This window comes from Rhodnius prolixus, unplaced genomic scaffold (genome assembly GCF_049639745.1).
Source record: "Rhodnius prolixus isolate KJV_2025 unplaced genomic scaffold, Rpr scaffold_5, whole genome shotgun sequence".
Classification (NCBI taxonomy): Eukaryota; Metazoa; Arthropoda; class Insecta; order Hemiptera; family Reduviidae; genus Rhodnius; species Rhodnius prolixus.
Genome location: NW_027411624.1, coordinates 24,076,187 through 24,090,930, shown reverse-complemented (window position 1 = coordinate 24,090,930; position 14,744 = coordinate 24,076,187). Strand labels below are relative to the sequence as shown.

Below are 14,744 nucleotides of genomic sequence, written 5' to 3'. Positions count from 1 at the left end.
AACCTAAGTAATAACCGAGGCAATTTATAAATTCAATAGACAGGGCATTGACTAAGCTCCCCTAGAAAAAAAAGTTGATTTCTATCTTAGGATTTTCTGGCCATCAATTTTACATGATTCATCATCATCATCATCATCATTTAACGGCGCTACAAATCAATGCCTAGTCTTGGCCTCCTCAACCACTTTCCACCAGTCAGTCCTGCTCTGTGCTGCCGCTCTCCAATTGGTGATATTTAACATTACCCTTGCAACACCGTCCGTCCAGCGCAGCTTCGGCCCCTCAACTCTCCTGGCTTCATGGAGGTGCTCATTCTTTTTACAAGATTAGAAAAGAGAAAACAAAATTCGAAATTATTGGGATTTGGATAGCCAATTTGGGCGTGCCGGTCGATCTCTGGAAACATGGCCAGTCCAACGTTCTACCTGAAGTAATGTGTAATATACTTATGAACGCTATAGTGAAGTACATCGGGGAGAGAATAAGAATTATATATTATTTTGGTTTTTCTGTAATTTTGGTTTTGGCGTTTCTCAATTTCCAAGCAGAGGTGAATCAAGAACAAGAGAGGTAATCAAATGAGAGTGTTCAGAGTGACATTTAGTGAAGCTTATAGCGATCCAATATCCTTTCAATTTCCTACAAATTGACAACAATATAAAATCGAAGTCAGAAGCATTTATGATATGATGGCATTTTACCATTACTACCAAATAGGAAACCTATTATTGTAGTACTACATAAGCAGTATTTGCTGTAAGTTCTATAGCCATTACTATGATTTAGAAAAAAATACTCGACTGCTATTAATGCCAAAATAAACGGCGCGAATGAAGATTTTTGTTTCACCAGTGTAAAGCTTAACATCATTGCCTTCTTCGAAAAGACCTACAGTAACTAGAAAATGCTAACAATGTATGAGCGACCTATTGACTGCAAAAAAAGGTTAGATTTAGAAAAACGCTTTATTCTCTTTGAAAGAATATATTTCTACATTGTCAACAGTATTTTTAATAAATTTTTACGGAAATCCAGGCAGTCTTTATGTGCTTACTTTACGGAATCAGTTCAAATATAATTTTACCTAATTCTTCAAGGTGGTTTTTATCAACATATTCTTCTTTAGAAATATATAGCCATAAAATCACTTAATGTTTACAATGTAAACTTTTAATTTTTTTCGTCAACAAGTAATTAAAAATAAAGAGTTTAAAGGGGGTATCGTCCCGCCATCTCCTCTTGATCAGAGCCTGGTTCAGAGTTTGGATTGTCAAATTAGGGTAAAGAATTTGGCAACTACTTTCAAATAGACTGCAAAACAAAACGAATGGTTTGACGACTTTCTCTTTAAAATTTTAGAAGTTTTTATTCTTAAATTTTCTTCACATTTCACAGTTTAGAAAACCGTACATTATCCTGAAGTGGCCACATTATAAGAAAACAGACCCTCACCCGATGACCAGTACTCCTTAAAAAGAATTTTCATAGAAAAAATAACAGTCCTAAGTTTATTCAAGTCTAATAATATAAAAATGACAGTCCGCTTAAATGAAGAATAATAATTTAAATAGTAGGAATGAGTGATGTAGAATTTCGAGCGTTAAGATTGGGTAAAATAACTTTGTGGTGGCATATCTTGAAATGGGTATGAGATCACTCACTGCTTGTTCACTCCATAATTCTGCTCCTCTAATTGCTGTATTTATGCCGCAACAGAGCAAACAACTTTGTGAGTAGACAAAAATAAAAATAAAGTGAAATAAAAAAAAAAAAAGCGTACGTGCTTAATTTTCAAAGGAAGGGCGTTGAATGATGCACGTGAGGGAATCTAAAATTGCAAAACTCCCCTTACGTTGACAGAGACAGTTAGCCGCGTACACTGCTAATGAATTTTACTGAAAAAAGAACAGTAAAAAGCAGACACAAAAAAATAAAGACAAACATTCGAGCTTCAATTGGAGAATTGTTAAGAATGGAAATCAGAGCAAGGACATCTGAAGAAAAACATTGTCGCTAAAAAGGTGTTGCTTACCTTGAAAATATGTAATTTTCCTGAAATCTATTAGAGAACCTGTCCTATGGATAACCTTTTGGAAACACTATAGCCAATAAAATATCTGAAACTGTTTTATTTGGTAATGTTCAATGTTTTTTTTTTTAAAGAAAACCTATGTAATAAAGATATGAATAAATCATGAAGTTGACCTAATTATGGTACATCCGTTTTTAAAAAAGGAAAACAAATTCTATAATAGACTGTTGTTACAGAATAACATAATGGGCAAGCAAGATAATCAAGTTTCAATGTAGAAACTTCCACTGCCTAACAAATATCAACTTACACACATATGATACAGGGGAAAGTATCACAACTTAAGGGTATTGTGAAAGTTTAGTGCCGGTATTCATTTATTGTATTAATAATTATGATTTTATTTGATTAGAATTCTTAAAAAATTTACCCTGTAATTATAAGAGACACGCCTATTTTGTAAGATTGTAACTAATGCTTCATTCTTACAATGATTTTTTTAAAGAAATTATTCTTAAGTCCCGACTCAACTTTTTTCATTTTAAATTTGCATGTCGATTTCGAGCTAGTCGAAAATGGGACTTACTATCTAGTTCTTTTAACCTGAAAGACTAGCAAAATTGCTTTGGAAGATTGAAGGACGGATCAGTTGCCTGGCTGACGCTTTGCACTTAGTGCTATTTACTCAACTGGTCAATTGGTTGGTTTTGGATTATTAACGCCAAATCGTGGGCGATAGTAGCTAGTCTTTGAGAGTATAGTGTAGTCCATTGTACTACACCAGTGGTTCCCAAACTTCTTTGACCCATGGACCCCTTTTTATAGTCAAAACTTGCCCACGGACCCCCAAGTGAAAAAGCAACATAAATTTATAGTCTAAAAATTACAAATTTAAAAAAGCATTTTGTTGAAGAAGTTTTAAATAAAATTACAACTTGTTTAAAATAAAATTTAAAAAAATTAATAATTTGGATGAACGTGATGAGATGTTATGAGTGTATTTATATCCGGCTCAACGTTTGTGAGTAGCAACCGCAAATCCCCACAAGTAATCTTTGGTTCAGGTCTGCGTGAAGAGCCGTTAAGTATTGACAGTAACAAGCTACCAAATCTACATCTCTATTTTGCAATTTCGAAAGATTTGGAAACTGAGAACATTCTCCTCTTCCCAAGTTTTGTTTTTACAGAAAACGTTTTGCAACAAACACAGATATTATGCTTTTAGTTTTGATTAAATTTAATTGGTCAACTTGTTAGTTTCTAATTTCCAAAATAATAAAAATGGATCACAATTTTATTATTTTATAATGAACCTTGTGCGGACCCCCTGACGTTGTTCAGGGACCCCCAAATCAATTTTAATTTTCCACGGAACCCCTGAATGATACCGGGGACCCCTGAGGGTCCGTAGGGACCACTTTGGGAACCACTGTACTACACGAAAACATAAATTGATGATGCTTGGGTATTACCAGAGGGCCCACAACGTTACATGTGACAAGCCAATAGTCTCCAGTACACAGATCGTTTATTAGAACCGCCACTGTCACAAAGTGATCTACTTACCAATTCTGTACAATGAAAACTGCTTCGAAGGCAAAATTAGAAAAGCTCTGCAATATCAACTAAGTAAAAGAGAAAACAATTCTGAAGAATCAAACCTTCAAAAAGGGCCTACCATCTACATATTGTATTAAAGGGTATTAGACATCAAGAAAAAGCCGAAGTGGAATCTCCAAACTACTAATAAAGGTAGATTTTGACATAAAACGCCATAAAACTGCAACAGTTTATGAAACTAACACCACAGTATTTTAATATTTTAATATGAGCTAAGAATTACGTAACGGAATGAGCTTTTGCACAGTATAACCAGAATATCGACGTATTTTAAAAAATTTCTCCTGAATTTACATGTTTTATTTTTTAATTTTTGAGAAATAAAATAGTAAATTGTATCTTGCAACGCTGATTGCTTAATGTGAAAAATAAACAAACAAACAAACTAAAAAAACGAATACTTGTAATGAAACAAATAAATAATTAGTGATTAACACATGTATATCTTACCTATTGCAAAGTTGGGCCGCACTTTCCCATGAGTGCTTTATACTAAAGAATTTGTAACAATGTAAACCTCTAAGTTCCCAACCTGTAACAGATAAAAAAAAAAAGAGAAGAAAATTACATTCAAAATAAAAATTAATTTGTGAAATCTAATTTCATTGAAAATTTCATAAGTGTGAAAAAATGTCGAAAGAATTGTGTGAATATGGGTTTCTAAATAAAGTAAACTTTATATCTTCTCAAAATATCGATGGAGAAAACAGGTCATAAATTTATGGGTTACATTGCGGTAACAGTATTTGTTTTCTTTTAATTTAAGACGTGCCAACATCTAAGATCATTGGCGCCGAGAGCTTTTTAAGTACATTATTGGTCTTCGGACAGACAATACGTTGGATTAAAAGTCCACGGTTCAAATTCAGGCGCACTGCCTCAGCTTTTCTCTTCCTAGGAGATTCGGCCTGCTGTCCAATGATGGAAAGAGTTTCCTCTCCGTGAAGTTTCCGAACGCTGACATTTCATTTCTAACTAGTAAATACCAATGAGGTATGTACAATGATATGTCTCTCAGGCGAAGATGGGTTAGCAGTTATTCCAACTGTGCATAGAAAATTTGTATCAAAATAAAAATTATTTCATTTAGGTCGTCAATAAAGTCAGGCCTGGGCTACGTGCTAAAACTCATTTTGTGCCTATTATTTTAAGTACTACTTAAAGAAATGGTTGACATAGTGGTATAGAAAAATGAATTACTTCGTAATTGATAAAAATAAGCTAATTAAGAACTAATAATGGTTATTAAAAGGATTAATTATTGAATTTACTGAACCGTAATGGCTAATTTGCACTTGAGCATGGAATGAGCAATGCAAATACTGATGCAAGTGGTAGTATAGAAAAGGCAAACTCATCAGTGATGTAAAAAATACAACTAAAGTTATCATGCAGCAGAGACAAAGTTCTAATTCGTTAGAACTAATTAACTATTTCAGTTAATTTGTAACATTCTTACACTGGTATAGCACTAATAATAACCAATTGTTTTGCAAAAAATTAGGCATATGAAGAAAATCTTTAACCTAGAAGTACAACTTACGTTACATTACTATGTAACTTACTTATTTCTTCAGATTTTGTAGCAACTAGAACTTACCATGCTATCACTGACAGTAATTTTACTCAAATTCAGGTGCTTGGTGCAGGTACTTGGATCATGCAGCTAATAGATTATGATTTTTGTTTAATGAATATTTTGTTATCAATGATGAATTCCCATTAACTTTTCTGCTTTAAACACTTTTTTTCACTTCTTTCTACTACTTAGATGCATATAAAAACACTTTTAAGATAATAGTACTTGGATAAGAACAGTTACGAGAATTAAGTAAATAAAAGCAATTAGGAAACAAAGGAAACAATTAGACACCTACGTATTGCGTTTCAAAAGAAACACTAAAGTTACCTACCTTCTTCGTGCTAATAGAGGTAGTTCACGATCTATAATGGAGCCCATAAAACATTTAACTGCAACGTCTTAAAAAAAACTTAGCTTTAAAGTTGAATATAAGGGTGAATTAAACGACAAAATATTCACAAATCAGCAAGTACCCATCATTTCATTTATACTTCATTGATATCTTGCAAGTAATTTTACTTTTCATAATTACTTTTTAGAATTTATTAGATGTTACAAATGTTCGCAAAGAGTAGCCTATTATAAAGAGAAGATCCTTTTATTACAGCAAACTGGCTTTCTACCGACCGGACAGCCTAACCAGCACCCCTGCCCACAAAAGTGCCCTTATTCAAAGTACCACAGAAAAATGTTGCAAATAAAAGTTATAGAACTATTTGTTAGCTATAATTTACCAAGTTTGCAGAAAATCCAAGATGCGGTTTTTGAGAAAACCTTAAAAAAGTGAAAAATCTATTCAGTAAAGTGGTACTTCCGGTGGAGCTATTTCGACCAAAAATTTATTGTCGCTTCCGCTAGTGGTAACTGAATGAAATATCAAATTTGAAGTCTCTAGGATATTCTGTTCCCGAGATATAGTGGATAAACTAACTGCAGAGTAGTAAAGTCAGTCCCAAACCTATGCCATTAAAGACCGATGGGTTAGACAGAGCAAAATTAGTTGGAAAAAGAAGAGATTTCTACGAATCACTGGATCTCTAACCCAACCTGCCTTAGCCGTGTTTTTTAATTAAACTTATCTCTCTTTTCTCTTTAACAAGCCGAATGCGATCGGTTATTGTCGGCCATTTCCGTGTGAATTGACAGATTAACTTTGTATGCACACTCGCACGACTTTCTTTAGAATTTCTAACAAGCCGAATGCGATCGATTAATTGTCGGCAATTTTCGGCTCAGTTGACAATAACTATTAACTTTATTTCCAATTTAATATTTTTAGCATCTACTGTGCACACTCACGCGACACATATAAAAGAGATAAGATATAACACACGAAAACTACTATACTATTTCATCAAGAATATTTTTTTAATCAGTCTTCAAAATTAATCTTTAGATATCAACTTCAAATTTAAGTCGAAATTCATTAGTTTGACCCGCAAAATAGTTGCAACAAAGTGAGAGGATTTTTTTGCTGGCGGATAGAAGCAGCTCCTTTGCAATTCACCAAACCAAGAGAAGTGTATGATTTTTGTGACTGCATGATGATTATTTCTGTAAGTCAAAATTCTTTGAAGAAATTTTGTATGAACTACTTCTATTTGTTTGTTTGTTTTTTATTACGATGTATTCTAGTGAGATCAATTAGTATATTGTTGTATTACAGATGCAAATAATTAAATAATGGAGTAAAATGTTTTCTATTTAACCAAATTGAATGACATGTTGCTCTGTGCTACTTTCACGGGTTTTGCAGTCGAATAGTATAACATAGATCCTCATACATTTGCACACTTAACCCAGATTTTTCAAACATGATCTCTCGTCCGGATACGCCCAGTCCACAATGCCGATGTCACTATAAGCAATACATTAGACACGATTTTGTCAAACATCTTCAATCCATTTGTTTATGTTTTTCTTATAATCTTTTAAAATAAGATCTCATCTTAGCTGTACAGTTGTTCTAAAACATCAAAACACTCAACTTACAAGATAAAAGGGATGTCTTTTTAGGGACAAACACTTCGAAGATAGGAACAATAATAACTTCAAAAAAAAACTTTTTAAAACACTTTCACGTCAAAACAATAAATTCCAAAACAAACGAAGCGTGGATAGATAAACAAAATATACACCCAAACATGAAATTCTGTTTGAGATAAGGGGAACACATGTTAGAGATACATTTTCTGACCTTCTTTAGTTTTTACTCCCACTTAGTGGCAATCAGGCAGTTCACTGTACAGAATTCAGATTTTAAGGGAAGCTATACCTAATCAACATTTTTTTTTTCTAACAACTAATCATTAAATCTTTTTTTCTAATGTTCATGGAATTTAGTTGTGATTTAAACACTCCATAGCTTTTTCTGCAAATAATTTTTTAACAAGAAAATAAATCTCTATTTTTTGTTGTTCTATATTTTAATGGTTATTATGAGAAATCTCTAGTAAAGTGTGTTAGCTTCCGCCTCCATCCATGACACTTTCGGTAGTGTCAAAATAAACCCTGGGAGAAGTATCAATTAATTCTTTTTGTGAACTTGAAATCAATCTTTCTACAATCTAGTTCTCTATTTAGAGTTAATGTCAATCGTTTTTTAAAATTTCAAGATCACGGTTATTTGCGCAAGACTAATTTTACTGCAAACTATTTATTATTATATTAGCAATGTCAATGGTTACTTTTCACTAAATAGGAGAATTAACTGTTTTTTTTTTTTGCAAGCATTCTAACTGTATTCCTCGGACAGATCAATGTTTGGATTCGAAACTTTTGTTGTCTTCTGTTTAACTTTACTGGTAATCGTTATTCTCTGCATACCCGGTGTGGCTATTAAATAACGAGACTGATGCTGTTACAGAAGAACTATGCGTGCGCCAAATCCTAACTACCGACAGCTGTGCAGCGTAAAGCCTTCTGACCGGAACCGTCGTTTGTGTAAGAGATGTTAGTTTAGTTTTGCCGAAAACATGTTACTACACATGTAGTACAGCAACGAATTGTCGTGAAATTTCACACGAAACTTGGTAAAACCGCTACTGAAACTTATCTTTTATTAAAAGAAGTTTATGGCGATGAATGTTAATCACGTGCGCGAGTTTTTGAGTGATTCAAGCGTTTCCAAGATGGCCGAGAAGACGTCGGTGATGATGACCGCCTGGGTCGCCCTTCCACGTCCAAAACGGATGAAAATATCGATTATAATTAAACAACATTACTACCGTGAGGTGCTTGCTCAACTCCGTAAAAAGGGTAAGGAAAAAAACGACCCGATTTGTGGAAGAACCAGTCACGGGGTTCTCCATCAAGACAACGCGCCGGCTCACACTGCATTGTCTGTCAAGACGTTTCTAGCCAAGTACAACGTCCAAGTTTTAGGCCATCCGCCTTATTCGCCTGACCTGGCCCCCACGTGACTTTTATCTGTTTCCCAAAGTCAAATCTGCATTAAAAGGGACACGATTTCAGTCCGTTGAAGCTGTGAAAGAAAAAGCGGCACGCAGGAGCTGACAGAAAAAGACTTCCAGCACTGTTTCGAACAATGGTAAATTCGCATGGAGCGTTGTAGGGATAGGGGAGGGGTGTATATTGAAGGTGATAATAACTAAATATGTATAAATTTAAAATAAAATGTTTTACAGCAATAGTCTGGTTATTTAATAGCCACCCAAACCTCGTATACTAGCTCCTTCTTTCCTAAATGTCGCTCGCATGCCTTTTCTAGCAAAAACCGCCAAGTATCTCAGTTCTAACGCTGCTGCGTGGACACCAAAATGGGTTCTTGTATCCTTAGACACACCATCTTTCTATCACGACCGTCCCACGATTCTTGGAGCACCATACAAACTTTATTTCAATTGCTTGAATGAATTTTTCTCAGAATTCATAATTTATACATGGTCTGCCCTACGTAGACGCTTCAATTTGATATCCACATTAGTCCACATGTAGTTCTTTAGGTACGAATTACTTCTTTAACTCCGTAGTTAGTTCCCATAGAATCCTCCTTCCGAACCTAAGAGTATATACGTATCAAGAATAAGGGTCAGTAAAGCCTTAAATTTGTAATCTTGGTAAGCAGTGAACAATAAATTCCATTTGAATTTTTAAATAGTTGTGCTTATTAAAATTCGCCTTATCTCGTTGTGCTCATTTTTTATCTGAATTAACCTGGGTGACTAGATAAATACATTTATCCATCCCAGAAGATAATAATAAGAATTGTACAACATCTTCCTTCTGCTCATACTAGTTCTGTCTTCATCCACGCGTCAACTCTTCTAGTCATATAGAGCCCCCGGCTGCATCTCTTGAACAGATCTACTTCACCATTCACTGGATGAAAAGGTTAGATTTATAGATTAGCTGAAGATCATTGTCTTGTGCAATGATAACAGTAGTTGAAATAACTATGTAAAAATTAAATTATTTTGCGAGTAATTAGAGCGCAAGTCGCTCTAAAAAAAACAAAAAAAGCAATAAGATTGATAATTATGAAGATGTTTAAGAGATGCTACGATCTAAACGCCTGAATGAAATTTTAAAGATGGAGCCCTTAGTGACATCACCTTACATGCGTTCTAACTGTTGCAACTAAAAACTAAATAAGCACATCAAAATGTCACACGACAAGCGATAAAATCAATCTTTGACGGTATATACACTTCAGATTACCAACGAACCAAACTAGCAATTTCCAACAGTGCACCTACTCGCCCTGGTTCACCAGCCACTTCTCTCCAAAACTTCCCACGGACAAACTAATTTCTTTAGAAAAGAAGAAGGTTATTATATCACTTCTTACAGGGGATTATTGTCAAAGCTGGCTCTAGTGAAGGACTAAAAGAAAAACGACAGTTGAAATATCTTCTCAAAACTTACAATGTTCGTAATTGAGGCAAGTATATGCAATAGCTTCTATTGTGTTACTATATTACAATGTATTCTTATTGGAAAAGAGATTTTGGAGGGTAGAGCATTATCATGTATTCTGAATAGAATTTTCCCTTTTCAATTTTTTCTATATTGTGTGGCCCATTGCAATTTTGGGATCTTCGACCGATTTCAGCCGTTGTTCACATCTGATTTGTAAGAAATTAGAGTTTAATTCGGATTTAGCAGGGTACATAGACTTTTAATGGTGCGATTAATTTGCGAATCACGTTCAGAAATTATTAATCTAATTTAAATGATGAAACATGGATGTCAGACACTGAATGAAAATGCTTCACATGTGTTTTTTGAATGCCCCAATTCCTGGGTGAATGTCCCGCATTAACTTCATTCAGGCTATCAGTTTTTAGCAATAAAAATTTGAATTTAAGTGAATGTGTAGCCATTCTCAATGGAAATGCTTGGAAAAAGTTATTTAAAATATTGAAGAACAACCATTACAAGATGTTTTCCAGAAGAACTGTTTAATTTTTTTAGTACATTTGTACAGTTTTAGTCAAATTTCTGTACGGAGTTCAATTTAGAAATGTAAATCTTCAGCTTCGTAGTACATCAACTTAACGATAATACGTGGGAATCCTTTTTTGACTGGAGGCGATATGCTGAAAAGTATAAAAAGCAACTATCAGATTTTGCTATTTTAAGAATGCTCAAAAGAAGTTATTGTCTTCTGTACGAGTATAATATCTCCAAGATAATGCTAAAAGATATTTTTAAGTGTTTGTCTGGAAGGTATAAGATTATTACTTTATAGATGAACAGTGTGTGTGAATACCACGTCGTGTGATAGCTACGTCATCGTTACAAAGGTCAGAGGATGAACCATCCTAGCTGTAAAACAGTGAAAGTTTACTATAAGTTAGGCACCTTTTTTTTTCTCTAGTTTCAATAAAATATTGAATATTTTTTTCTCTTCATTTGAGAAGTAAACCCAATGTTCTCAATTTTGTTAAATCATGTAACAATACAAAACATTAGTGAACACAATGGCCTAGTTTCTATCTTGTAGAACTTATTATTTGTTGAAGGCTAATTATATAACTATAGATTAGCCACAATGGAGTAAAAAATTACACAAGTCTATTAACCATGCACGTTTTATTCGACAAATAAAGCACTTCAATTTGCCAAATAAGCTAGTTATCTAGCTTGTTGCTAAGAAAGTTACAAAAGCTAATTTAACGTAATTAGGTGTTTATGCTATAGTTAAATAGGTTGACAATAGAATAGTGACGGTTCTACTTATGAAAGTAATTGATTAAAGAACATATACTTATATGTGCAAACCTTTCTCTTCTTTTTATTTTCTCAAATAATAATATTGTCATATTTCTGCAATTTGAGAAACTTTATTCTCTGCAAGAAAATGGTAATAAAGGGAGATTCTATAAAAGTATGGCAGATCAGTTACCTAGACAACCATGGTTTAAGGGAACTGTCACTAATAAATGGGTTGGTTACGACAATAAGCAGGCTAAGAGCGAACCATACTGTGTGCGGATCGTATCTACACAGGATCAACAAAAGGTCCTCTCTCCTCTTTGCATAGATTGCAATGAATAGGAGGATTTCAAACATATAATAATGGATATGTCCACGTTATGTGGTAGAAAGGAAACGAATGTTTGACGATATATACAGGTATTTAGATGCACCATTTCGCTATGAAGACATAATATTCTCCACCAACATCTGTGTGTTTAAATCTGTAGCAGAGCTAGCAAAGAAATATGAATGTATTTAAAAGTTATAGCCGATTAGAATGAATGGAAGAACATGATTAGAGAAGGATTACGTGATTTTAATTTCGTTTAAGCTATAAGGTTGGCAGAAGCACAGAATGTGTGAAGCGAATGTATTTATAAGTAAGAATGGAGAGTGAGTGATATTCTAGTGATAAGCACCTAGACGATGCTGGCTGTATGGCGGAAGCCAATGCCAAAAAAAAGCCAAAAAAAAAGCCAAAAAAAGAAAAGAAAAAAGAGAGTTAAGAGTCTTTGTGGCAATCTTCAAGTTTATTGATTAGGTAATACTTAAAAATGAATATTACTCGATGGTCGTTAATAGGTTTAAATTTTGAAAATACATTTCAGAGAAGGTATTAGCTTAGTGTTTAGCGCACTGGATTTCCGGTTCGAATCCAGCTTTATCTCTTTCTAGGAGCTTCTTAAAGTTCATTGTCCAGCGATAGACGGTGTTGCCTCTAGCGAGAGAACATTGTCTGAAGGTAGTACAATGAAAAAGCTGTAATCATCTCAAATTTTACTGGCGCATTAAATTAGATAAAAAAAGAAATCCTACTTTTCCAACTAGCTGGTGGTTCAAAACTGCAGTTAAGTTCAAAAAGTGCACTTCTGAAAAGGATATTCTTATCTAAGAGATACAGAAGAGGCCCTTATCCACTGCCTGCTTGTTTTTTTTGGCCAAAATCTTTTAGTTCTTAACAGTGGGCTTCCTGTCAAGAGAGTGTTTCTATTTAAGACCAGTGTTTAATCCTATAAAACTGTACGAGTTGACTCGTGAGATAACGGCATCATCTAGTGAATACCAAAAGCCAACTTTCCAATGACTCATTGTTTCTAACATGCGGTTGGCCTTCATTTCAACTACATTTTTAATTTTTTTTTCTCTCTTTTTTTAATGCCACACCGCACATACATTCCAATCTCTTAATAACAACATCAATACCTCCAATCTAGCTACCATTCTTATTTAGTTATTTATTCTGTAAATTTTTTTATTTCTCTATTTAGCAATACATTAACAAAGATAATGAATACAAATGTTATATAATTGTTTCCATAATAATAAAATATTTTAGCTGACATTTTCTAAATACGTAAGCCGAACTTTACAAAATGTTTAACCTGGAACGCTGGGTTATCGCTTAGTATGTCATTTTATTCCGTAATCTCATTTAAATATTTTTAATTTATAGTTGCAAATAAATACGTTGATGATAAAAAATAAAAAAATAAGGTAATTAAGATTGTGGTTGTAAGGCGTCAAAACCGTTTTCTTGTTAATTGGGATGTACAAAGGAATATCCAGAAGAATGAGTACGTTCCATCCAATGAGGTAGGTTATATTTTCACTCGCTGTTATAATACATCTCCCTCTCTCTATCTCACTCAAACTCTTCTTCTCTCTTGGGTCTATCTATCTAATTGGCGTTACAACCCTTGGTGGGTTCTAACCTACCCAATGAGTCCATTCTATAGTTCCCGGTCATTTGCAGCCGCTTTCCAATTTCTCACTTTAACAGGTTTCTAGGGTCACTGATGACACCATCCTCCCATCTCAACTATGGTCTGCCTATTCCTCTCTTTCCACCTATCTCCATCTCGAGCGATCTTCTGGGAATCGATCCGCCATCCGTTCTTGGAACATGCCCCGCCCAGATCAGTCTTCCCAACCTTATCACTCGTACCACATCCACCTCTCCGAAAAGTTGATATAGCCCCTATTTCGTCTCCTTCTCCACACATCTCCCTCCTTCACAGGACCGAAAACCCTTCGAAGGATTTTTCTTTCAAAGATCAGGAACCTGTCCTCATCGACTCTAGGAATTGTCCATGTCTGAGAGGCGTACGTCAAAACTGGGCGAATCAATGTTTTATATAGCCTCACTTTCGTGTTCCTAGGGATCAGGCTACTCTTCATATATCGGATCAGACCGAAATAGCATCTGTTAGCTATCGTTATTCTTTTGCCGATCTCCTGCGAGGTGATATTGGCGGTACTGACTTGGGAGCCAAGGTACACGAACTCTTCAACTTTAGCAAAAAAAGAAGGAGTCTATTTGAATACCGTCTCCAGGAGGCCCATTGCCACGTCCGACATACATGTACTCGTATTTTGTTTTGCTTTCGTTGATCGTGAGGCCCATAGGTAGCGCCGCCTTCTGAAGTGCACGGAAAGCAATTTTTTAGCGCTGAGAGGGATCTTGCAACGATATCTACGTCGTCTGCGTATACCAGTATTTGGACGGATTTATTACCAATAGTGCCTGAGGTTTGTATAGCGGATTTTCTAATTACTTTTTCTAGTACCAGATTGAACAGAATGCAGGCTAGAGCGTCTTCTTGCCTTAGCACTTTACTTGTTCTAAATTCGGGTGATACATCAGTCTGAAGACGCGGATGCAAGACTAGGGGATGTCTAAAATACATACTAACAACATCGTTCCAACAGCTGAACATTTCTCACGTTAATTCGGAGGACATAAACTGTCCACTGCACTCTCCACAAATAGAATTTTGGTGCCTTTGTCATTAAGCTTGAATTTATGCAGAGCTGCATTTGTGGAGAAATCCACAACAACATTACTTAGTCACATAGTAACGATCAAAAAAGTCACTTACTTTTTTAGCTTCTACACATATCTACGTAAATAACTAAATTAAAATTTAACGAGATCAATATTTGCGCCCTTTTGCGAATCTAAAAGGGAAATACAGTCGAATAAAGACAAATTATTGCAGAGCATGAAAAATAATCTAGCGCAATGTTCTTTGGATGGAACGAACTAATTCTTCTGGATGTTCTTT

General features: G+C 34.7%; 1 protein-coding gene and 1 long non-coding RNA gene across 8 annotated transcripts in view; one reads left to right on the top strand and one right to left on the bottom strand.

Moving 5' to 3' along the window:
- Positions 1-14,744, bottom strand: part of uif (sushi, von Willebrand factor type A, EGF and pentraxin domain-containing protein uif) — a 210,705-nt gene that overhangs the window by 31,098 nt on the left and 164,863 nt on the right. For 5 of the 7 annotated variants that reach the window (XM_074136874.1, XM_074136876.1, XM_074136873.1 and 2 more), the window contains one exon: positions 4,104-4,185. In XM_074136874.1, coding sequence (XP_073992975.1) covers positions 4,104-4,185 — 82 coding nt within the window. Of the gene's footprint in view, positions 1-2,033; positions 2,142-4,103; positions 4,186-5,253; positions 5,494-14,744 lie in introns of those variants that run through there. The other 2 variants (XM_074136878.1, XM_074136879.1) reach the window with 2 other exon arrangements.
- Positions 5,587-6,933, top strand: LOC141458631 (uncharacterized). Its single transcript, XR_012461084.1, has 2 exons — positions 5,587-5,744; positions 5,843-6,933. It is a non-coding gene; the product is annotated as an uncharacterized lncRNA (long non-coding RNA).